Here is a 24097-nt window from a genome sequence, read left to right as displayed (position 1 = left end):
CCTTTACCGATTCTAGAGCGAGTTTGGGAAGACATCTCCATTGATTTCATTGAAGGGCTACCAATGGTGCGGGGGTACTCAGTCATATCCATGGTGGTAGACAGGCTGAGTAAGTATGCTTACTTCTAAGCCCTAGCGCACCCATTCTCGGCGAAGACTATAGCAGAGGTATTTGTACGCAACGTTGGGAAGCTCCATGGCATGCCACGCATCATAGTATCAGACTAAGATCGGGTCTTCTTCATCAGTGACTTTTGGACCGAGTACTTCGGCACTATAGGGACTTGATTAGACCTCGGTTCATCTTATCACCAACAATAACATAGAAAAAAAAGGAAGAAAATGAAAAGGAAAGTATGAATCATTTATCTCTTCATTGTCCCATGCATTAAATAGTAGAAAGGCAAACTTGAAAAAAAGAAAGGAAAAAAAGACTCATCTGTAATGGAAATAAAAAACATGCCGTCTAACAAAAGCGAAAACCCAGCAGGGTTTTTAGTGCAAAATAACCCTAAAAATTGAAAATTCTTTTATATGTATTATGCTTGAATTCATCTTATAAGAGCATCTTCAACCGATTCTCCATATTTGGAGCTAATATGGAGCCAAGAGCTCGGTAGACTTCAATGGACTGGGCTCCATATTTATTAAAATAATAATATAATATATATATATTTATATTAGCTATTTTAAATTAGTTAATAGGTCCTCTTAGTGTTATTATTTTTTAATAAAAAATATATGGTTAGAAAACTCTCATCGAGATCTTTAAAATAAGACTAATATCCAATAGTTTCAGAAGTAATTTTAAATTACTAATTTTTTTAATTAAACACATAGAAATTATATTATACAAAATAAATATTGAAATAAGCATTATATGTCATTAACTAAAAATATCAAAATTACATTACATAAAATAAGCAGAAATTAAAATTTCATTTCATAATAAAAACAATAGATATTTGATAGTCTCGTAAGTCATCTCTATAGCCATCGGTTCCGTAGCCACCTCCTCTTTTTTCATTGTATCCACCTCCTCTATATTGATGTAATTTTTATTTAATCTATTTCATATATAATGTATTTTAATATTTAATATTTATATTAGAAAATAATTTTTGAGTAATTATATTTTAGGATACATTGATTTTAAATAATAATAAACATATTTATTTTATAAATAATAAAATATTAGACTCATTTTTAAAAATAATAAAAAATTTAAAATAACTTAAAAATAATTTAATATTAGACTCATTTTAAGGTCTCGATGAGACGTTTCTAATAGTACTTTTTTTGTTAAAAATTAATTAGTAAAACTAATTATATACTCAGTTTAACTAACTAAATTATTTAATAAACGATACAGATATAATTAAAATTATTAAATACAATAATTATTGGGTAAATTTGAAAATTTTAAAAATCTTAAAATAAAATGGAGCCGAACTCTTTTTATTTTTTATTTTTTATGGGACTCTAAATTTGGAGCCCACTATTACTAGCTCAAGCTACCAATGGAGTCCGGGTGGAGTTGGCTTTATTTAGAACCTGGTCGGACCCGAAGAGTTGTAGTTTTAGTTCTATTACTAGTCCGATCTCGTTGTCCTCACCGTATGTCTGAAAAGTTCTCGGCCGCTATGAAGACGGCCGATGCCATCGGTTCCTCGGAGTCTGCCGCCGGAAGTCACCGCAGGAAGCGCCACCGCAATCCGGGCCCCACCAACCCTGGATCCCGTCACAGCAACCCCAAGCGAAGGAGAACGACCGGAGTCGGTGACGGGACTCGCCAGTGGGTCTACACTCCTCGCGACCTCTCCTCTTTAAAAGGTACTTCTATTCCTCTTTCAACCTGATCAAAATTATGGTAATTTTGGAAGCAAGAGCCGCCATTGTGTCCATTATGAGCTTTTCTGATAACAATCTTCTTTACTACATAAGAATTATCTAGTAATTTAATCTACTTCGTTTGTTAACTGGCAAACTGTTTGATTTTTCAGATAGGTTCACTGTCGTTTCATACAATATATTGGGTGTTGACAATGCTTCAAAGCATTCGGATCTCTACCATAAAGTTGCTCCGAAACATTTGAGTTGGGAAAAACGCAAGAAGAGGATACATAAGGAGCTACGTCATTATAAACCGAGCATATTATGCTTTCAGGTGCGCAAACTTATTCACCATTTTTTATTATGACCAAGATTTGTACAAGTTCACGTAATTTTTATGATTATATCCTTAATAATGTGTTTGCTGATTCTTAATTTGTTTTTTGGTACTTCTTAGCATCATAAATCCAATGGTTGTTTGGACTATGCTTATTTCTCGCAAGGATTTAATTTGTTTACTTATTTTAGTTTGCTTTCTCTGCTAGGAACTAGATACCAAGCTCCGTTCACTTGTAGAATAAGGGTGGAATAGGTATAAGTATTCTAATTTTTAATACCAGAAGAATATGGCTAATACTAGTACAAGCTATTGTAATATTTAGTTCAATACTAGTAAGGAGTAATAATTATATTTGATATGACATAAAATTGATATTAAAGTATTGAAGAATAATGAATTTGTATTGAAAATTTGTGATGTTATACCAAATGACAAAAATACCTTTGATTGGCTTATTGTAGTAGTAGTAGTAATATATATTTATCTAAAATTATAATATTTTTTGTTACAACTGCAGACTTAAAATACTTAATATACCCGCACAGGAAAGAAAAAATATTGCAGTGGGAAAATAACCCCTCCACTCTATAAAATAATCATACACTGCAACGAAATAACCGTGCATTATGGGATAATGTGGGATTATAAGCCTACACTGTAGAGAAATATAAGCCCACACACTGGGTTATAAATTTTTATTACAATTGCAATCTTACTAAACTCTATATACCTGCAATTATTGTATTTAATAAGCACTTCCCTGCATTTTTGGGATTAAAATATTTTTTACACTTGCCTTCTCTATAAAAAATAAAATTTACAACCACGCATTGAATAAGCCCTACTTCTCCACACTAGCCATTTTCTCGCATTTTGTCGCACTATTGGTGAATAACCACACGTTCTTTTGCATTATTAGTAAATATCTATGCATTCTGCCACATTGCTAGTGAGTACCCACGCATTCCTTTGCATTGCAGATAAATATCCATGTATTCTGCCGCACTACTGGTACCCACGTATTTCTTGGAACTATGAGTAAATATCTACGCATTCTGTCGCACTATTAGTGAATACCCATGTATTCTTTTGCACTGCGAATAGATAAGTCAGAGTTGCATTCAAAGGCTGACAATACTCAGCACTGAGTCTACACTGCATGTTGTTACTGATAAATACTAAGCACTATATAAAATAAGTCCGCACTGCATACGGTAAACTCGTACTAACTATCGAAAAAGGAAATACGAGTATAGTTTTAAATTTGCACACCATAGTATAAGTACACATTCATAGAAAATAAATTTGCACCAAGACATATCTTAAGGATAGAATAAATCTAAAAAAAGTTACTGTAATACATGAAAAATAGAACTATACTTAAAAAAAATCAGAAAATAATGGAGATATGTGCAGAGGTCAACCAAGATAGCAACAAGTGAAAGGGGCCCAAAGTATTAACCAAAGAAAGAACGACCTCCTCCTTTGCTTTCTCGATCAAATTTTATTCGTAAGTTCCTAATCTTGAAGTAGTCTTCCTCGTGAAATTCCTCGTCCACCATGGATGGCCGCAGCTCGAAGCTTTTGGAAGTTGAGGTTTTGGGGCAAGAGAGGGTAGAGAGAGAGAAGGGAATGGAACTCTTTTCTTTTCGCTTTCAATAATTTAGTTATTTTTAAGGCATGGCTGCCTTTGGAGAGAAGAGAAATAGGAGAGAGAGAAAGGGAAATGAATTGTAGCTAATTAGATCAAAAATTACTGTTGTCAGCTCATAAGGGTAAAATAGTAATTTTAGGTTATTAATAAATTAGTTTTTAAAAGTTGTATGAAATAATATGAGAGAGAATGTTGAAATAATATACTAGACTAAGATAAGATGTTTAGCTACTACACTAGCTTATTCTAGAATAAGGAGGCTTATTCTAGAATAAGCCTATTCCTATTCCACAAGTGAACAGGGCCAAGTATAAGCGTTTGTTTTACTTGTCAAACTTAGTTGCATCAATAATTCAATAGGCTGATGAGATATGATCAGGAACCATCTTACTTGCACTATAATAGTAAATCTATACATGTATACATTCTGGAAAGTTTCTAGGTATTTGATATTTTAACCTAGATGGAATAGAAATGGATCTTGAATAATGGAGAAAGTAGAGAAAGATTGATGGGGGAATTTACTGAAAAGAAGAAGATAAAGGACTTAATGGTGGTGACTGTTAACAACCAAGGACTTAATGATGATTCTACTGGAGTATGGGATGCTATATCCTTTGTGGCAAGAGGATACTACTTTTACTTATTCTCTGGTAATTTTTACTAAATGTAACTAAAATTATAATTCTGCTACATCAATAATTTCACTAAAGGTAACTGAAATTATAATTCTGCTACATCATCTCAAGTAATGGTTTCATTCTGCAGTATTAAATTTGCTTTAACAACTCTCTCCCTAATCTATTTCAAGCTAATTGAACAAAGATTGAGCAGCATAGAAGAAATTGAGTAAGCAAATCATCTATGTGGTTTGTCCGATCTAAGAGATGTGATGCAACTACATGTCCTTAAGACAAATAATTATATGTTTATATATATATATATATATATATATATATATATATATACTTACTTTCATGTTAGCTAGATTTATTGCGATTTTATAGCCATTGTTTGTCATATTAAAGTGGAATAGACTATGAAAACAAAGTCTTAATTCTCCTACTGAAATAAGCAAACTCAAAGCAGTTCGATGTAGCAAGAAGTAAGTATAATCCTATATTCAACTTCAAACATTTGATCAAGCAATAGTAATAATAATGACTTTTGGTATTTGTAGTTGACCTTGTTTCACTTTGAAATATCTTGGCAATTGATGACTATGCTGAGTATTCACTTCGCACCAAGGACATATCATGCCAATTCCATAATGGTTCACTTATTGAGGAGATCTTCATACAGATAAGGCCGTTAAATCTCAAATAAGTTTTGGGCCATACATGACGACATATGTGGGTTTATTATTGAATGTTAGCTGGTGTGGATTTTGGCATGAGGCTTGCTGAGTTTTGCCAACCACTGTTGACAAGTAGAGTGATTTCTCTTGGACTCTTCCTAACATGTGGCTTATCTTTAGAAAAAGTTGGCAAAAAAGTTGTCTTGTGAATATCCTCGAGTATTATAGAAAATCCTCCGAGTTGGTGCTCCTTAAGGAATCAAAGAATCTTGTATTCATTTTTACCCTATTTCAATGGGTTGACAGGCAGACTTGTCAAATGATACATACATAGATCAATATTCTTGTGGCATCTCATTATTACCAATGGTGATACTTGGAAGTGCAACAAGAGTTTATGCGTGATAGAAGCAATGTCAAACTCATCTCTGCGTGTGTAATTTTTGGGTGATGGAAAGAGCTCCTGACTCAATATTTAATCATTTGAATTTATGCTTCTGATGTGAGGAAATCTATACTTTCAACGTTGACCTACTTCAATACTTGAAGAATGAAGCTATCTATATTAATCTTGAAGATAGCCGTAGTTCTACTACATTCATCTTTTCTAAGTTAGATCATCTCTTGTTAGTTATAAGGTAAAAAATGATCATTGTAGATGATGATCAGTGAGATCCTTTGATATATATATATATATATATATATATATATATATATATTTGTGGACAAATTGTCAAATTGTTATTGCCTGTCCTGGGGCCATCTAATTAGTCCTCTTAACAATTTGCTGAAAAGCCGACAAAGGCCAAGACGATAATAAACTATTAGTGAAGAATTTATTGTGTGGGGAGGAACCTAATTCCTGGTAGGAGAACGGCCTACAAGAGGTTTTGCATATCCTTCTTAATTTAGTAGCTATGTATGAAAGTATTCTTAAGATTCAACTATAATGACCATTGTAGACTAGCTTCTGTTAAACTTATAATTTTATTGGATATAGGAGAATATTTGGACTAGTCTATACCATACCGTAGGTTTATCCTTTGGCAGTTCTTGCACCTTAAACATCTTAATCTGTGATATGTGCATCAGTACAAGTGGACAATGTTTATCTTTTCCCATTTTCTTCCTCTTCTTTTTCTCTCTTGCCATTCTTTTTCTTCTTCCATTTTATGGATTCTATGTTTTCTTTATCCCTCACAATCTAGGTAGGCTTTTTTCTTCCCTTACAAGTTAGGTGGGTTAGTCTTTTTCCCCCACAATTAGGTGCGCTTGATCTTATTTCCTTCATGGCTTGGTGGGTTACCTTTTATCTTTGTTTATCTATCTAGCCATACTAATATGAAAATGATATTTGGAGGCATAAAAAGAGATTCACAGAGGCTCTATCTTTTCTTATTGGGCATAGAGTTAGGTACTCCTCATTTTTCCCCGTATCTTCATTGTATTCATGTTATCTCATTCTTAGGCCACATCATTTAGTCTCTGTGTGGATGATGCCTACACAATTTCCATTGCTGGTTGAATCAATATTATGCTAGGGTAAATGACTAGAGATTGACAACTAGGAAATCAAAGGAAGCTTTTCCTTTGCTTCCCCTAATTCTGTTCATTTCCTAAGAAAAAGGGTCTCATCTTCTGGGAAGCATTTTGAGTTAGTAGTTCTAAATACTTGGTTGCTAAAACATCTCAGTCTATTCTGAACTACTTTGAAAAGATACCCATTAGGATAAAAAAAAAAAACTATGGAATGTGAGAAAATTCATTAATCCTTTCTCTTCCTCTCTTTCTTTCCAATTTCCCTATTCTGAAATCCTAATCTCCGATCATTCATGTGGATTTCCCCCCTTCTCCATCCCCACGCTTTTCAAGATAAGAGATCATATTTGAGAAAATCAGATACAGAGGGTTTTGCTATGAAATTTACATGGCTATTTGTCTGTTTGGGTAGTCTAACTCAATGGTTAGTTTAAACTTATGCATGCAAGGAGAAATCTCCAAAATTTAAACATGCGTGTACATTGTGATAGTTCTAGTGTAGTGTGGTGGAGAGTTTTCTTCATCTAGCCCAAGAGCCACTCAGAGGGTGATCTCATTTAGTGTTACCCTAATGTAGAAGAGAATTGATATCATTACTTGGATAATAGGTGTGAAACTTCTACTATATTATAATTCTAGAAATTACAAAATAACATGAAAACTATTTTTCTGTGTGTTAAACTTGAGTTACATTCCTCAAGCTAGGTATTAGAAGTAATTGTTCCAGTAGGCATGCCAAACTACTACATATTTTCTTTTCTTTTTCTTGAGGAACTGAACTTTCGTTGATTTTTTTAGGCATAGTTTTTTTGGCATATCTTAGACTTGATTCATGATACCAATGAATTCACAAGATGCACAACTTATTATCTGTTTATTGTTATTTCTTGTATTAGCTTGTCTTATAGGAAAGATTAACTTAGCAATATTCCTTATTCAACCATTATTTTTTTCATGCTTGTTAACAGGAAGTTGATAGATTTGATGATTTGGCTGACCTACTTGGCAAAGATGGTTATATTGGTACTTATAAGGTACTTACTCTGTTTTAACATGATCAATCTTCAATATATTGGCATGTTTCTAGTGCAATATCTTTTTTGAACTTTAGAGGCGAACTGGAGAAGCAAGAGATGGGTGTGCAATATTCTGGAAGGAGGAAAAGTAAGTCTGATATTTCTGTGAATATAAGTATTATGAGGAAGATAAATAATAACTGCACTTAGTGGCTTGTGGTGTAGGCATGTTATCATTTCTGATTCTTGTACATGACGAGGCACCAAATTTTTTCAGTTAACCATTCATTGATAGTTTGCTTCATAACTGCAAAAGGAACTTGTTATTTGTATAGTATCTGGAAGATATATGGCAGGCTGGCAGCTAAATGGTTCTCTTTTCCTTCTTTTCCATTTTTGTCGTACATTCTGTAACTACTGAAATGAAAGGACTTATAAAGAGGTAGATCTCTTCTACTTCTACAGCTATCTTTAGCAACCTTATATTGGTCTGAATACAAAGTTATCATGTCATATGAAGTATGAACTTTAAATATCTATTGGCAGAACACTCCTTTTGTAAATGAAAAAAATTCATAGCAAGTAATTAAATTATGGAGCATCAAAGTCATATCTATTTAGACAAAAAACCATTCATGTTGGAGTAATTCTGATATAATAATTTTTTCTTAACCTACTAAGTACTGACCTACTGAAGTAGACTACTGCATACACTCTAACCTATCGAAAATTGCTACGTGATCTGGCAGGAAAAGGCTCAAATAACTTTCTGTTATGATCACAATCGTCGGATCGAGTCTTTTGACCCGTGGTGGCTAGTTGTCTTCAGAAAAAATTTAAGACTAAAAATAGAAAGAGAGAGGATAGCTTTGTTAGAGAGAAACTAGATCTCTAAGTTTGACTAAAAGTCTTTTCTCAATATTTTCATCCACAACTACATAAAAAGAACTCGTTAAATAGAGATGGTTATATGCATGATCCTATTATAAAGGATATGGACGTTACACCTCATATAGCACTACTAGCACTACTCTTCTATTCCTATTATAAAGGAAGGAGTTACACATGATCTAAACACATGAACTAGAGTAACAAGACTTGGTAAGCAAACTACTAAAAATAAGGTAAATGTGGAACACGTAGTGGGCTCCGTGATAGTGGCCAAACAAGTCATGTACGTGCATGCATGCACCTACATGCATGTATCACTTTCTGATGGCTTCTTGCATGAAACTACCAATAGATACAGTTATCATTAGTTGTTTCATGTTATCTGAAACTTTGAACCTTGGTTTATGATTAGTTGTTTAATTTCATCAAATGTATAGTTGATCCTTTTTGATATGTCATGCTTCTTTGATATAATTTGGTCAACAACTCAATGTGTCTACTATATAAGCACAGGGAGATAAAAACTATTCTGGGATATATGTTTTTTTTTTTGTATATTATGATGCATAAGATAATAAATCATTCATAAATTTCTCTTTTTAATATTTTAAATTTTGGTAATGTGTTTTCCTATCAATATCCTTTCTTTGAATTCTTAAAGCAGATTCACTCTTCTACAACAAGAAGACATTGAATTTCGACAATTTGGCCTCCGAGACAATGTTGCATTGCTCTGTGCTTTTAAGGTATACTAGATGCTTAACTATATTTTGTAATGCCTTCAATAGTGTTTAAAATATCGAGGGAATGTGGCTTGTTTTTTGAAGGTGTTTGCTGCTCCAAATCTCCAATTAAAGGACTTATAAGTGTATTGAATATCAACAATGATCCAATTACGTGGGTCGAGTCAGTCAAGTCAAACGAGTCAAGTTTAGTTAGTCTAGTTTGCTTATTGTTTTTAATTTTGAAATAAATTGGATAATTTGTATGTGGATTCGATCTTCTATGACTTTACTCGTATAAATAGGAGTTGTCATGGGTTAATTATTAGGAGTGGAATGATCATTAATTTAAGTTACTTTATTATCTCGTATTTATCGTTTTTATCTTAGTTGTTAGATTATTTTTATCTTTGTAGGAATAGATCTTAACCATAAAATCCTACTAAGTTTTTAAACCTTAGCTACCATCTTCTTTCATGAGCCATCCTATCTTATGACCGTCCCCCACTATCCTTGGTTGTTTGCCACCTTCCGACGATCGTCGTAACAACGGATATTTACAATTATGTCCAAATTCAACCTTCCCTCACTTTTTTATTTTTAATTTTTCATTCCGACTTTAAAGCCATTAGATCTGTAACTCTTGAGGCTACTACCCATAAAAATCTCATAATTTTCTTACATCCCGATCGGTCCAAATCTGGTTCGTAACAATATCCTTGTTTCTGATATCTTTGTTTTGTTTATTGTTGTATGCTTATTACTCTTTTATATTTGATTCTAGCATTAGCAACTCTTTTGAGGTGCGATAAGAAATCTTGTGATAGAAGCTATATAATTGCAAGTGATCTAGCATCAATTGGATATGCATATTAGTACTTGTGGACCTTTCTCGGCTCTAGACCAACTGTTCATATATAATAATTCATATAAGGACTTTTTCCTTTTAAATTCTAAGATTTTTTTTTTAATTTCTGTTATAGGTGTCTCATGACCATTCAAATTGTAACGATGCAAGATCTCAGACAGCAGAGTAAGTTTCTTGCTACCATGTTATATTGTGAAAGACTAAAAATGGCTCAATAGTAAGAGGTGTTTTTTTAGCTGAATCAAGATAGATGATTATTGTATATGATGCTTATAGATTACATGCATGATTTAGTTGTAAGTGGTCTCAAACCAAGATAGTCAGGTTCTGTGCTTAGTATACTTAAGCAGCTGATTTTCTCATCATGAATATTTCTTATCTGCTCTCTGTTATTCAAATAGTAATGGAGCTTCTACATGTATAGGTCACAATGTCGGACTCTAATTGTTGGCAATATCCACATGTTGTTCAACCCAAATCGCGGAGATATTAAGTTGGGACAGGTACACTGTTTTAGCTATTGATCTGCTCTGAAGACATTTTATTGGGCTAGTTAATGAAAGAACTCTTATGGTATAAAATGTGAAGTGTGGATATTCTGGTGCACTTTTGATGTCTTTAAAACTTAAAAGGGGTCCTAGTATGTATCTGTGATTATAGATCTCCAAAGGATTGGGCTTTCATTTTGTAACACCATTTCCCAAGCAACGAAGTCTTAAAATTCTTAGGTACTGCAAGATATGTTATTTTTGGTAGTTCATATATTCTCTGTACTTGGCCTTCAGACTTGTTTTTCTTACTGAATAGTTTTGGTTTTTTTGCAGTTGTGATTTCTTAGCTTTATAAGTTCTTTTTCTGTGCTCATTTTCATGGATAGCTGTGCTAGCGGCGTACCGGCACATGGCATGAGGGGTGCCGCACAGCACCCTCTTAGTAGCTTCACCGCTCGCCAAGATTTGGATCCGCAAATTAAGTTTTTAATCTTTCTCTCTCTCTCTCTCTCTCTCTCTTGACCTTTCTTCCTCTCTACCTTGGGCTAGGGCACTCGACAGGGGGTGCAAGCTTGGGCGAGCGGATTTGGATCCGCAACCTAAGTTTTTAATCTTTCTCCCTTTGTTCCTCCCTTTTTCGGGCTAAGGCACCTGACGAGGGTGTGAGCTCGGGTAAGCGGCAACTTGGCGAGCGGTGACGACAAAGGTGAATAGTCCCTTACATTTTTCTCTCATTTTACAACACAGTCGGCAAGTGCTGTGGCATGTGCCATCCTGTGCCGACCGATGATTGGTAGGGTCCGTGCTTGTGGCACGGCCTTCGTTGCTCATTTTATCTTAATCCAATAGAAAGGCTGTTGCTTCTGTTGAACAACTTGAAGACCTGCATCTATGATGTTTTGAGTATGTATGTCTGGCTCCCGCTCCCACTCCCACTCCCTTTTCTATTAGAGACAACCCTTACTGGGACTACTTATTAAGTATTTGCCTAAGAATTTTGGTGGTTTAAACAATTCTAGGCTCCAATAATGATTGTGCTAGAAGATGGACTTAACTTAGTTTCCAGTTGATTTTGAGATTCTGTATCAATGGCCTTAGGCGCAAAATCTGCTTTTTTGTTCTCCTGGTTGACTGTTGCAATCTCCTCTACGTATTTCTTATTAATTTACCATGTTTTTGCAGTCATCTCTTATCTCACTCTTATCACTAGGATTCTGGGTTTTCTTGGATTGCACTGGAGGCCTTTCCTGATAAGGCCACCCCCTCCACATGGCAGGCTTAAGTCTTGGACACTTGGGTGTTGCACCTGCTTGAAACCTCTTGAAGGAACATTGAGGAACTTTGTTGTATAATTATCCTTACAACGGCAGCTTCTGTCCCTTCAAGTAGCTTTGGATGGTGGCAAGATCTATAAGTGAGTACTATGTGGTCAATTTTGTCCTAGGCATGTCATTTGGGAGCAAAGGTGATATAACTCATAAGTTTTAAACCAAAGGTAGTACCTAGACTACTTGGACGAGATTGCAGGAGACAACAACTGGTCCTATGGTGGGCTTTTCAACTGCCTTTTCATCCAATTACCTTAAAGTTTAGCTAGACATTACAAGTTTCCGTACTCAGTGATAGTGGCTCATCATTTTGAAATGTGCTTACACATAAACACATGATATTTGTAAGAGATTCACTTGACATGTCTCATACTTTAACTATTTTTCTTTTTTCTGTTATTCAAGTGGCTTTGTGAATCATCATTTGTATTTGTTCCTGTTGGGCACTAACTATTGCAGAGACAAATAAGGAGATGCCTGTTGGATTTAGATATAGTATATTGTGTCTATGCCAGCTTACTGAATACCTTTTAATCGTGCCACCCTTCCCCTCCAACTTACACAATCAGTTTATTTCATGAGACTTGGGACCTAGTGACTGCTGGCACTTGCTGGAAAGGAATTGGTCACTGATTCATTGTTTAACTGATATAACTTGCATTAAGTAAAAAAGAACTAAAGAACTCAATAATCTAAGTTCCGTAAGTTCTAATTGATTTTGTTAACAAGAAAACTTGATATGAGTTCTTAAATGATCAAAGAAACAAGTGCACTGATTGTTCAAAGGAACAATAAACTAAGTTGCACTTACTATATGACTAGATTTGAATATTTGAATATCCAGATCTTTTGCAAACAATTACTTTTGAAATTTCCACGCTTTTATTTCAAAAGCTTTTCTTTCTGAATTCATCTTCATTCTTTATGAAGTTTGATAGCCTTGAAATCATTTAATGGTAATAGAAATACATGTCTTACCAAGAAAGAATTATTTAACATTTGCATGTTAAACAGAAGAGGTGCACCCTGTTCCCTCTGCTTGAGTTAAACTTTGCCTGTTCTATCCTGATACAAATTATAGAAAAAAATGAAAACTATAAGAAATAGAAGTCTAAAACTTTTATGCAGATTGTGGTAGTTTGTCTTTTCTTATTAGTCTTGGAGATTGGATCTTAACCGCCTTTTTGGGCAAATCTACCTAAATGCAGTATATTTTTAAAAGTTCTTTCTCACTAATTTCTTTCTTTAAGTTATTTGAAAAAGTTTACTTAAGGTGCCATATAACTTTTGGTAAACTTTAAAAAATGGGAGTGATGGAGGACATGTGGCCATGTTTTCTATTCCGAGAACATTTTATATTTTCTGCTTACTGTAGTGATTCTGACTTCTGCTTCACTTGGTTTTGTAGATCCGTGTGTTTCTAGAGAAGGCAAAAGTATTATCACAGGGTTATAAGAACAGTTCACTTGTAATTTCTGGTGATTTTAATAGCATGCCACAGGTGATTACTTCTGATGTACATGTAGTTTCTGAATAATTATACTACAAGAATAACTGTTCACTGGATACTTTTATCATTTCTTGCTGATGAAGCTGTGGATTTATATTCTTGAAACAGAGTGCTATTTACCAGTTCTTAACTTCATCTGAGGTCCATAATATCCCCTTAATCAGATTATTTCATATTTCAGCATTAATCTGGTTTCTGAATTGATGTTTGAAACTTGCAGTTGGACATTCTTGCCTATGATCGCAAGAAAATTTCTGGTCAGATTGAGCTTCCAGTTAGACAGTTGCCTTTTTCTGCTCAAAGTGATAACTCGAGGTCTTTCTCTGATACACCATTATTCACTTATTAATACTCTTCATTTACAGCTGCTTTGCTGGAAAGTAATTTTCTTCCTCTTGTTCTTATTTGAGATATGCACCTTAATCTGCAGAACACCAAAGTCTATGGCAAATCATTTGAGGTATAAATGGACCGCTGAAGAAATACGCCTTGCCGCTGGAACCTGGGGCTGCACCAGCATTCAGAACCATCTAAAACTTTCTAGTGCATATCGTGGAATTCCTGTAATTTCTTTTATTTTTCCCATTTCTTCATTTTCCTACGTTGTGTTCTTTTTCAACTGCATGATCCATCATAAAAATTCAGTATTCTGCAAACCAAGATTTCTGAGTACTTGAAACTTGAAAGATATCTATTGCAAGAGGCTTCCACCCATGCAGTGCCTGATAAGGGCAACATGTATGCTGCATTATCACTTCTATTGGTGTAGTTATTTCCTTGATTCAAACCCTTAACTAGGATGAAAGGGAAAAATCTTACAGTGATACTTTTTATTTTTCCTTTCTTCCTTGCGGTCATTTTGCCAATGTATTCTACCAGAGCTTGATCCTAGGACCTTGGTGACCACCACTAAATTGTGCATCGATGGGCAAAGTGTTTCCCTCGTACCCAAGTTTCTAAATGTTATGCGTCAAAATTCTGAACGGTCCTACTTTCAAGTTTCTTAACTGGTTTCCCATAAGAGAAATAAATTCCTCTTGGTTGCTATTTAGGTCCTTATGATTCCCTACCTATAGGGGTGAAAATGGGTCGGATTAATTCTGACCCGATTCGGACCAGATCCGGATAAAAGAATCTTACCCGACCTAGATACGCATAGGATTTTTGAAAAAAAACCCAGATATGAATTCGGATACCGGTAAAAAATTCCAATACATATACCGATACGGGTCAAATGTAATTTTTCGAATACGGATACAGATTCGGATATTTGTTTACCTGCATATTTTCTGAATTATTTATAGTTTTTAATTTGCTTATTTAAATAGTGAATATTAATATTGTTACTAATAATGTGTTCTATATTATTTGTATAGATTGATTTGCTAAATTTATATATATTTGACATGCAAAAATTTATTTTTTTAACTCTTATTTTTTTATGTTAATTGTCTCAAAAATAATAGGTCATAATTCGTATAAAATTCAATCTGCATTTGTTTAAGATCTGATCCTTTATTTAAAAATTATCCGATCTATAGTCAAAAATTATTCGTATCCATTTAGTTAGGATATGATTTTAAATTTTGCTATCCGTTTAATATTCGTGTTCGAATCTATATTCGAACCATAAATATGGATACGAATGTGGGTTGAGCATTATCTAATATGTTTTCACTCTTACCTAGCCATGATCGACTCACCTTGGTTAGTATGATGGGTCTTTTAGTTCCTGAGAGCAGTTTACTTAACTAGATGATTACTTCTCTTCTGTAAATAGTATAAAAGTTTTCTTAACTAAATAATGAGCCTTGTAGTTTTTCTAATTGGTCCTCAGATGCATAAAAGATGAGCTACTGGATACTGGGCAGTATCAATTACAGAGTTTCTAGCTTAATTTACAGTAGTGACAGTTGTCATATTCTTTTACTATTTTCTCATGACCATTTTTGAAGATAGTACTTGTTGAATCAAATGTATCTTATGCTAAGGAATGGTGCCCCAATGCATGAGGCTCCTGCCTAGAAAGGACCTTTGGAGAGGAGATGTACATGCTACACAGTTGAACCCTCTCTAGAACCATTATTTCTGATCACATAAAAGAAATGTTAGTTTTGACCCAACCTTTTATTGTTTAGCTAGATGCTTAACTATAACAATGCTTTCTTATAATTTAGCATAGTTAAAAAAAGGTTAAGGTAGAGGTCCCAATAAGGGTATATAAGATCAGGGATGAAAAATAAGGTTTCTTCCCCTCTATTGAAGGGCAGTTGGTACGGTATGTAAAACCCCTTGAGAAAGTCATGACTCATCAATGGCCATGCCAGTGAAATCATTTTAAATACACATGGCAGAACAAAGAAATATTTGAGATAAATCCATAATTGAAATTTGAGGGGTTGTTGTGTATTTGTATGAATACAAATTTATGGTAATTAAGTCAAACCATCCTATAGTTGAGGGGATGTTAGTATAATTACCCCTAAAATCTTTTCTTTACCTAGCTTAGTACATCTATGTAGTTCATTCTGGATCATACATATTATTTTTGCTGAAGCAGGGAAATCGCGATACAAGAGATAATAATGGAGAACCTTTGGCAACTTCTTACCACTCCAAATTCATGGGAACTGTTGATTATATCTGGTGAATATTTTTAGAAGTAGTTTCTGGTTATGAAGATGTTGTAGCTAACATACTGTCTTCTGTTTTCTTTAGGCATTCTTCTGCACTTGCTCCTGTAGGGGTTGTCGATACATTACCACTTAATATTCTAAAAAGATTGGGTGGTCTTCCTAGTAAGGTATGCACATCTCTTTGTTGATAGTCTTTATCCTCATTCTCTCGCAAGATTTTGATACCTTTCTACATGCTTCTTCTATCAGTACATATTGTTTTCATTTTATCAAATATCACAAGATATTAACTTTTTGGTTTTTCATATTTTTCACAATTCCAAACTGTTTTGGTCAAGAAAGTTCATGATGATTGACAAATAATCATATAACTTCTTGCATAAATTAGAGATGTACGACAAGTACTATACTATTATCTATGTTGAGACTGTTGTTTATAATTCTTTGCCAAGTTGGTAGATATTTGTACTCTTGCTTCAACCTTATTATTCACCTTTTTGAAGTGTATTGGCAACAGCCAACCTGAAAAGGCTAGTAAATTTTTATATTTGAAAATTAAAGTGATGCAATGAAGCTATGTTTTTATGCATAAATCATTTCATTAGAAAAATGTTGTGAAGTGTAATGAGATATGTCTCCGTATTACATTTTTAGTCTACAGGGTAAATCCATTTAGAAATGAAGGCTAATTTGTAGATCATCGATAATTTCCTAGGTTGCCTTTAAGATATGCATGTTTCAGCAAATTCATCTTATAAAGTAGGCTTCTTGAAGTTAAGATACGATAAAGCTTCCATAGAGACTTTTTAATATCATTATGTAAATCCATTAGACAAAGTTTATTGTTTGGTTAAACAGACATATTTGATGATCAATTTTGTTTCTTGCTGGTGATCATCTCGTTTTCTTATTTTTTACCATTATATGCTTTTCAAGTCATTCCAAATGAATGCATGTGCTTTTAGGCTTTCTCTTCATCTTTCTAGATCCCTCATTTATCAAGCAAAGCAAGGAAAATGTCACAATGTTGTGATGGCAGTATGCTAATATGAGTAAGACAATGAGCTCTAATCTTATAGATAGGAAAGCTATTGGAGTCAGTAGTTGAGGGCAAACGACCCAACCAACGGAGATTGTGTGATGACCTGTATTGGGAATCATGTTCAGAATCACCAACCAACGGTGCTTGGTGGTAGCTGACTAGGGCTAGGCCGGCCAAAATAAAAAGGTGGCTCAGTCTGGCCTGGGTCCACGTGCAAGGCTGATCTGGTTTAAGAGTGTCTCAGCCTATTGGTGGTGAGTCCGTAAGCCATTGGTGGCCTATGGGAGGTGGGACAACCCTTGGTATAGTTAAGGTAGGACACGGCTCAAGGATGGAAGGATTTAGGGCTTTGACATGAACGCAGCTCGGACCTGATCCGATGGATGGCGTATCTGGGCTAAGCAGAGCCGCGTCTTAGGGTGGTAGGTGGTTGACTGGATGTGGATAGATCCTAGGGAGCATAGGGGAGCACACGGAGGATGGACCAGGCTTGAGAAATGTTAATAAAGAGTTTATAAGCTAACAATTTTAGCTCAGTGAATGAATTCACTCAAAAGACAATAAAATCTATAATTTGTAAGCATAATGATCTTAAAACCCAATGCTCATCAATTTATAATTCATAGACAATACTAATCATGCTCGTAATAATATTAATAAGGTACAAGTTACGATAAACCAAATAGTAATTAATAACATGCTTAAGATTTCATTATATTAAATGTTATAATCTGATCATGCAGGGTTAAGTCAGTCAAGTCGGTTGAGTCAATTCGAGTCAAATTGAGTTAGTTAGATTTATCTTATTACTTTAAATTTCAAATAAAGTGGATAGTCCGTATGTGAATCCGATCTACTAAGACCTTACTCCTATAAATAAGAGTGATTGTGAGTTGATAATTATCGTTGAATGAATCTCAGATTAGCGAAATATTTTTTATCATCTTTATCTTTTAATATAGATGTTAGATCATAGCTATAGAACATCCAAAGCTTCCAAAACCCTAGCCACCTTACTATACGACAGTCCGCCACCACATTTGGCTATTTGCCATCCTTCGACTTACCGATTTGCCCCGATTTAACCCTACTTCACTATTTTATTTATATCTTTTCATTTTGACCTCTAATTTATATGAAATGATTATGCCCATGGATCCACATTAATTAAGTCATTCTCGAGATGATGCTTAGATGTTTTACTCTTAGTTGATCTGATTAGAGTCACTATGTTATAAAGTCTTTTGATATATTTTGAGACCAGAATACTTGAGAAAGTCATACCAATAATCTAAAATAAGTACGTTCCGTGGACTTTCAAGTAAACTTGAGTCACCATGGAAAGTTACGGAGTAATTTATACCCAGAGTGTTCTCTATGTCATATCTACCACAATTTTTGTCTAGCTACTCATAATCAATATATTTGCTAATTGCACAATGAATGATAATGCACAAAAATAATATGATGTGTATTGCACAGAGATAATATAATGATATTGCACGAAGGTAACATGATATCATAATAGTACGTTATTACAAGACAAATAAATTTTTTTTTTGTGAACCTACTCACTTGAGGTCCAAATGGAATAACACAAATTCTTATCTAGGTGTGAGGAAAAATTGCTACCTTTAATAATAAACAAGTTTATATTTTAATCTAACCATAAATAGAATTTCTAAAATTAACATCTAATTAAATTGAGTCTAAATCGAAGCCCAAAAAGTTGGCTGTGCTGCGGCTAGCTGGCAGCCTACCAACTACAGAAAATGGGTTGGGCCCAAGGCCTAGTCCTCCCTAATAAATTAGAGTGGGCTGCGACTAGTTCATTTAGTTCATATGGGCTGGGCCAAGAGTCCAAACCTAAACCAAATAGCAATCAGATTGGGTTGGTCTAACCAACTCAAAATCAAATCTGAAGCTCGAAACTCGAAAACCACAAGCATAACTCACTCGAGCTGAGTCCAAGCCCTTATCTTTTCCCACAAAGGGATCAACAACAACGAAAGGATGGCTACCGGCGATCCCTTTATCATCAATCCAATCAGCCACGCCAAAACAGCCCTCTTTATCAACGCAACTCACACAAGGTGGAGCGAGGTCGGTTGAGGCGGCTGACGACAAACGGCAAACGGCCACTATTCCATGGTTGGTGGCCATGGAGCTCACTCCTACGGTGGTCTGAGCCATGATGGCTCCAAAAGAAAGCACCAATGTCACAAGGTCAATCGCAAAACTTTTGGACTTGCAAGATGACGAAAATCGAAGTCGCTTCAACGCACTTCAGGGACGAAGCCACAATCACGAAAATGCAGGTACACAACTATGTACTTTATTAAGCTAAATATAAATGCATGAGATGGAAGAGGACTCATAGGTGAGTCTGAGAGATGGTCTTCGATCGCTCCGCATGCTTCGACGGCCAGATTCCAGCAACACATGCTCCAACGAAGTTAGAAAAGAAGAAGAAGAAGAAGAAGAAGAAGAAGAAGAAGAAGAAGAAGAAGAAGAAAATATGAAGAAGCTGATGACAGCTGTGTAAAGTGGAGAGTAGGACTAGCCAGGGTTTTTATAAAAAGGGAAAATTTTAGGGTTTATTTGATTTGTTAACCACTGAACTCGACCGGAAGACTCGCGCCCATCTCCCTCGTTGCGTAACAATTAAGAGGGAGGGAAAAGGACACACGTGCAATGCAAGCGACATTTTCTTTAATTCTGGTTATTACATATTATGTAGTTATTATCTGAAGGAACTAGGTAGAAGTTTCATGCAGGGCTGAATGGGGCAGACATGTATATGTATGTTTTATACAGGTTTTAAAGCTCCATTGAAGCCAATTTGAAATTTTAGGTCCAATTGCAGTTTGACACTTTTGGCACATTGAACTCACTGGTCTTTAAATTGGTTTAACCAGAGTCTCACTTCTGTTCCTCTTTAGTTTTCTGGATAGATTTTATATATTTGGTCAATTGAACTAGCCAATTGTTAGTTTGAGTTAACCTGGAACGAGGCTGTCCACATTCTGTGAATAAGGTATTTATTAGCTTTAAACTTCCATCTAGGTGGTTTTAGGCTAGAATGTTATGTCCCCTTTTCAGTTAAGCTGCGCATAGCCAACCTCATTTGGCCTTATGAAAGTGACTGAACCACTTTGTCACAAATTCCCTATGATGGTCATTTGACTTCTAATAATGATTTCTTTGTGACCGTCAACAGAAGTATTTAAAGAAAGATTAAAAAGTTGATGTGCGTGTACTGGAAGGTGGAACTACAACCTGATATGCAATCTTAAGACTATTTTCAAGGTCCTCGAGCTACCTTGCTGCACTGGTGATGTGTGTGATTGACAATCAATTGTTGTCAACACCTCTAGATTGAAATAAATTTTTATTTTCTTCTTCTTCTTCTCACAGATGAAGTTTATCCTTGAATTGTAGTTCTGACCTTAGCTAGTTGTTGGCATGTCATTTACGCTGACAAAGTCGCTTCTTGAAAACCATTTTGTTCATTCAATCAATTACTGATAACAGACGAATAACTTTGTTAACTCGTCATGCTCTAAAAATTTAAGTTGTTTGAGAACCGTGGTTCATCTTTTCTAACACCTCTCACTTTTGAGCTTAAAATATTTTTGATAAGATCAAGAAGTGGACTTGATGTAAATGGGTGGAGATGTTTTTCTATTTAATTGATAAAGTAGGCTTGACTGGATTTGAACTCAGGACCTTATGCTTTGATATCATTTGAACTCGTTAATTGTTCTAAAAGCTTAATCTGTTAGATAATAATATTTTTGGCTTTTTTCCTTTTAATATCCTTGAAGAGAAAATCTTTTTGACCTTCTTTTTACAAGTTGATGCTTTGAATGATCACATTTATTTAAATGCTGGAGATTTTGCGACATCCTTGGCAACTAGATCTTTACTTGATTAAGTGCATTGTCTGTTATTGATCTTCACGTGATGATTCCTTGAATGAAGTGTTTCTCCTTCAATGTGGTCTGTTAATTTGTCTGAACATAAGCCACCAGATTTATTCTATGTTTTAGAATCTGCTATGCTACTATCCTCTTCAATACCAATATAGATACCTACAAATGTGGTCGCTGGTTTACTTTTGATGACATGAAATTGGAAAAATTTAATTTTGGAGGAAAAATTAAGGATGTTAATACGAAAATATTATTATTGAATTTGTAAAAGATAAGTGCAAGTAATTTCAGGGGTAAATTTATAATTTGAGAATAATTCAAACTTAAACCCATTTTAATTCTTCCTTACATTTTGAACATGGTCAGAGATAAACTGTCGTTTGGTTACTAAATATGGTTAGTGTTCCCTAACCAGATTCAAATAAATCCTTGGACCTAAAAGAAGCGCCACAATAATGCCCTGAAAATTAATTTTATGACTTCAGGACATTGAATACTTCACAAGTTTCTCTAATGAGCCTCTAAAATATGTAACATCAGCTATCAAAGGTTATACATACTGGTACATCATGGGCTTATAAACATCACTAGTTGACTAGAATACTAGGGACGCTCTGCAAGAGGTCTTTGCGGACCCTTCCCATGTTTTTGAGGCCTTTTCAAGGCACTGGATATGAAGTCATGTTATTGTTTAGATCTCCTTTGTCTTTTTGCTTGCTTCCAACTCTTCAGTTTCTTATTTGTTCTTGTGCAGAAATGGGCTAGCGATCATTTGTCTTTGGTTTGTGAGTTTGGCTTTGTTAATGATGCTAACTGCATTGATGATCGTAGTTGTTCCTTGTAAGAATCAACAGGTAAATTTATCTCCATCTACTGAACTGTTTATTTGAATTTGAACTTTGAATTGAACATTATGCTGATAACTTTGATGTAATCTCAAGACCTTCATGAGATGTAACTCGAGTACCTCAGTCATACCATCATAAATAATTTATGCATTGGATTTTGGAATGATTTTTATTTGTTATCCCGGAGAATGTAATTCTGCAGGTCCGAGCATAATATATGAACATACAAGTGAGCATTAGCTGTCGATTTTTCATGGCCAGTCATGCTTGTATATATTAATTGAAGTAAGATGGAAATGTAGATATCGGGCTTCTTGACTTCTCATTTGGTTGTCATTACATGGTTGGCATCTTTTGAGTTGGTTGGGATTTCGGTCAGCAGTTTTTTTCCCCTTTTTCTTACTGACTGCTACCTGACTATCTGGGAGAACCCCAGGGAAGCACTTAGTGAAATTATTCAAATCACTAAAAGTTACCGCTCAGAAAACATTTTCTAATCTTCAAATTTACTTGGTAAATAGTTGTTACCATCTTGCATTGTGATCAACTTGGATTTTCTGAATATTCAAAAGTACAACCGATGATACTTCTATCTTGCAGGTCAATTCCAGGAGAACATACAGACATGTAAGTTAATGTATTCCCAGCTAATCAGGAGGGAAAATTGTACAAGTAGGAATCTCACCATTTTTCACTTCTGCTGGGGCCAGTGCAGAAGAGCAGCTGACAATTGAAAGCACTTCTTTTTCACCAATTCCAATCTTATTAGAGGAAATGGAGAGTTGTAAACTGCAAATGGGAGTAGATTGTTTGAATATCTTCATTAGAATTTCTGTAACCGGGAGATATTTATGTTATATGAAAAATGATTCTTTCTATATAGTAGGAGAACAAGCATTGCTATCAATATATCAAATGTCTTATTTAGCTTCTTTCTCTTTTTAAGATCTTGTCATCTGCTGTTTACTTCAATAAAAACCATCATGCTCAAAATTAGGTTTCTTGTAATTACTAGGAAAATAATCTACAATTATTCTGAACTATTAAATTGCTCAAGAAGGTAACTATCCTCTCTTTACATGTGGAATTATTTATGGTCATGCTATATAGATTAGTGATGATTCTATTATTGGAGAATAAATATGGTTTCTTGTTGGACCTCTTGTATTAGCTACTACATAAATTATCTCGAGGGGTTTTAGTGTTGGTCACTCTAGTACATAAATATCTTAAATGGTCATGAATCTTTGGCCATGTCATCCTCCATTACATCTGACATACAGCTTCCGAGCGCAAGCTCATCATCTACCCAACAACATAATTGTCACTACTTGAAAGTAATATAAAGCAGCTCTCTCGCTTAATTGTAACTTTTAATTTTAGTTTGAAATCCTCTGCTTTATATCATGGTATCTCTAATTTCCGGTGATTGACTTTTCTATGTGCATAGCCTCATCAATGATACCTATTTGGGGTTCTCAACATCTCCAATGGATAGCTCTATATTTATAGCCCAAAGGCGCTAAATATGGAGCAAATCACATTTTAGAGTCTGATCAAATTGATAGGTTCTAAGTAGTGAAAAAAGTAAAATATATTTATTATTTAATTAAAAATTAAAATTAATTCTATAAACTCATTTTGAACGTCCCCAAGAGACCTTCTCATTAAAAACCAATTAGAAAATCTAAATATACAATAAGTTAAAATAATTAGCCAATGAAAGAAGTGGATATAGATAAAATTTAAAAAGATATTATATATATTTAGAGGGTAATTTTATGATTTAAAAATATAATAATTTGGGCTTCAAGATATCATTCGAAAACTCTAAATTTGGAGCTTGATTTGGAGCTTCATTGGCTCAAATTGGGCTCCAAATTTAGAGATTTGGAGCTCGGTCAGAGATGCTAAGAGTTTCAAATTTATAGTTTGAAAAACTAATTTTGGTGTTCTACTAATGGGACCTTGTATCTGGAGATGCATCTCTATAGAAAAGCATAAATTTAAAGACGTCTTATTTAGAGCTCCATAAACATTATGGGGCCATTTGATATTATACATCTCAAGATGTGGCATTTATAGTGTTAAATGTGAAACCATCGTAAGTAAAAGAACATGAGATCTTCCCTCTTCTTCCCATTAAA

General features: G+C 34.5%; 1 protein-coding gene across 4 annotated transcripts; it reads left to right on the top strand.

Moving 5' to 3' along the window:
* The first annotated feature begins 1551 nt into the window (after positions 1-1551).
* LOC140782126 (carbon catabolite repressor protein 4 homolog 5-like) lies at positions 1552-22877 on the top strand. 4 transcript variants are annotated; one of them, XM_073128525.1, is made up of 15 exons: positions 1552-1833; positions 2004-2167; positions 7632-7697; positions 7775-7827; positions 9232-9316; positions 10276-10325; positions 10585-10663; positions 13388-13480; positions 13598-13630; positions 13710-13804; positions 13920-14052; positions 16050-16135; positions 16208-16292; positions 21857-21956; positions 22551-22877. In XM_073128525.1, the coding sequence occupies exons 1-14, from the start codon at positions 1620-1622 to the stop codon at positions 21944-21946; spliced, it is 1326 nt and encodes a 441-aa protein (XP_072984626.1). In that variant the 5' UTR covers positions 1552-1619; the 3' UTR covers positions 21947-21956; positions 22551-22877. The 4 variants fall into 4 exon arrangements, with proteins under 4 accessions (XP_072984626.1, XP_072984628.1, XP_072984627.1 ...); XM_073128526.1 differs by having other exon boundaries at positions 1554-1833; positions 9235-9316; XM_073128527.1 differs by lacking the exon at positions 13598-13630.
* The last annotated feature ends 1220 nt before the right edge of the window (positions 22878-24097 follow it).

The sequence above is a fragment of the Typha latifolia genome, chromosome 2 (genome assembly GCF_019914945.1).
Source record: "Typha latifolia isolate L0001 chromosome 2, TyphaL0001v2, whole genome shotgun sequence".
Taxonomy (NCBI): Eukaryota; Viridiplantae; Streptophyta; class Magnoliopsida; order Poales; family Typhaceae; genus Typha; species Typha latifolia.
This window is presented reverse-complemented; position numbering and strand designations above follow the sequence as displayed.

Coding starts and splice junctions, on each gene's coding strand:
- LOC140782126 (XM_073128525.1), top strand. CDS start 1,620: ATGTCTGAAAAGTTCTCGGCCGCTATGAAGACGGCCGATGCCATCGGT. Junction 13,631..13,709: donor AGTTCTTAACTTCATCTGAG/GTCCATAATATC, acceptor TGAAACTTGCAG/TTGGACATTCTTGCCTATGA. Junction 16,136..16,207: donor GGAACTGTTGATTATATCTG/GTGAATATTTTT, acceptor TGTTTTCTTTAG/GCATTCTTCTGCACTTGCTC.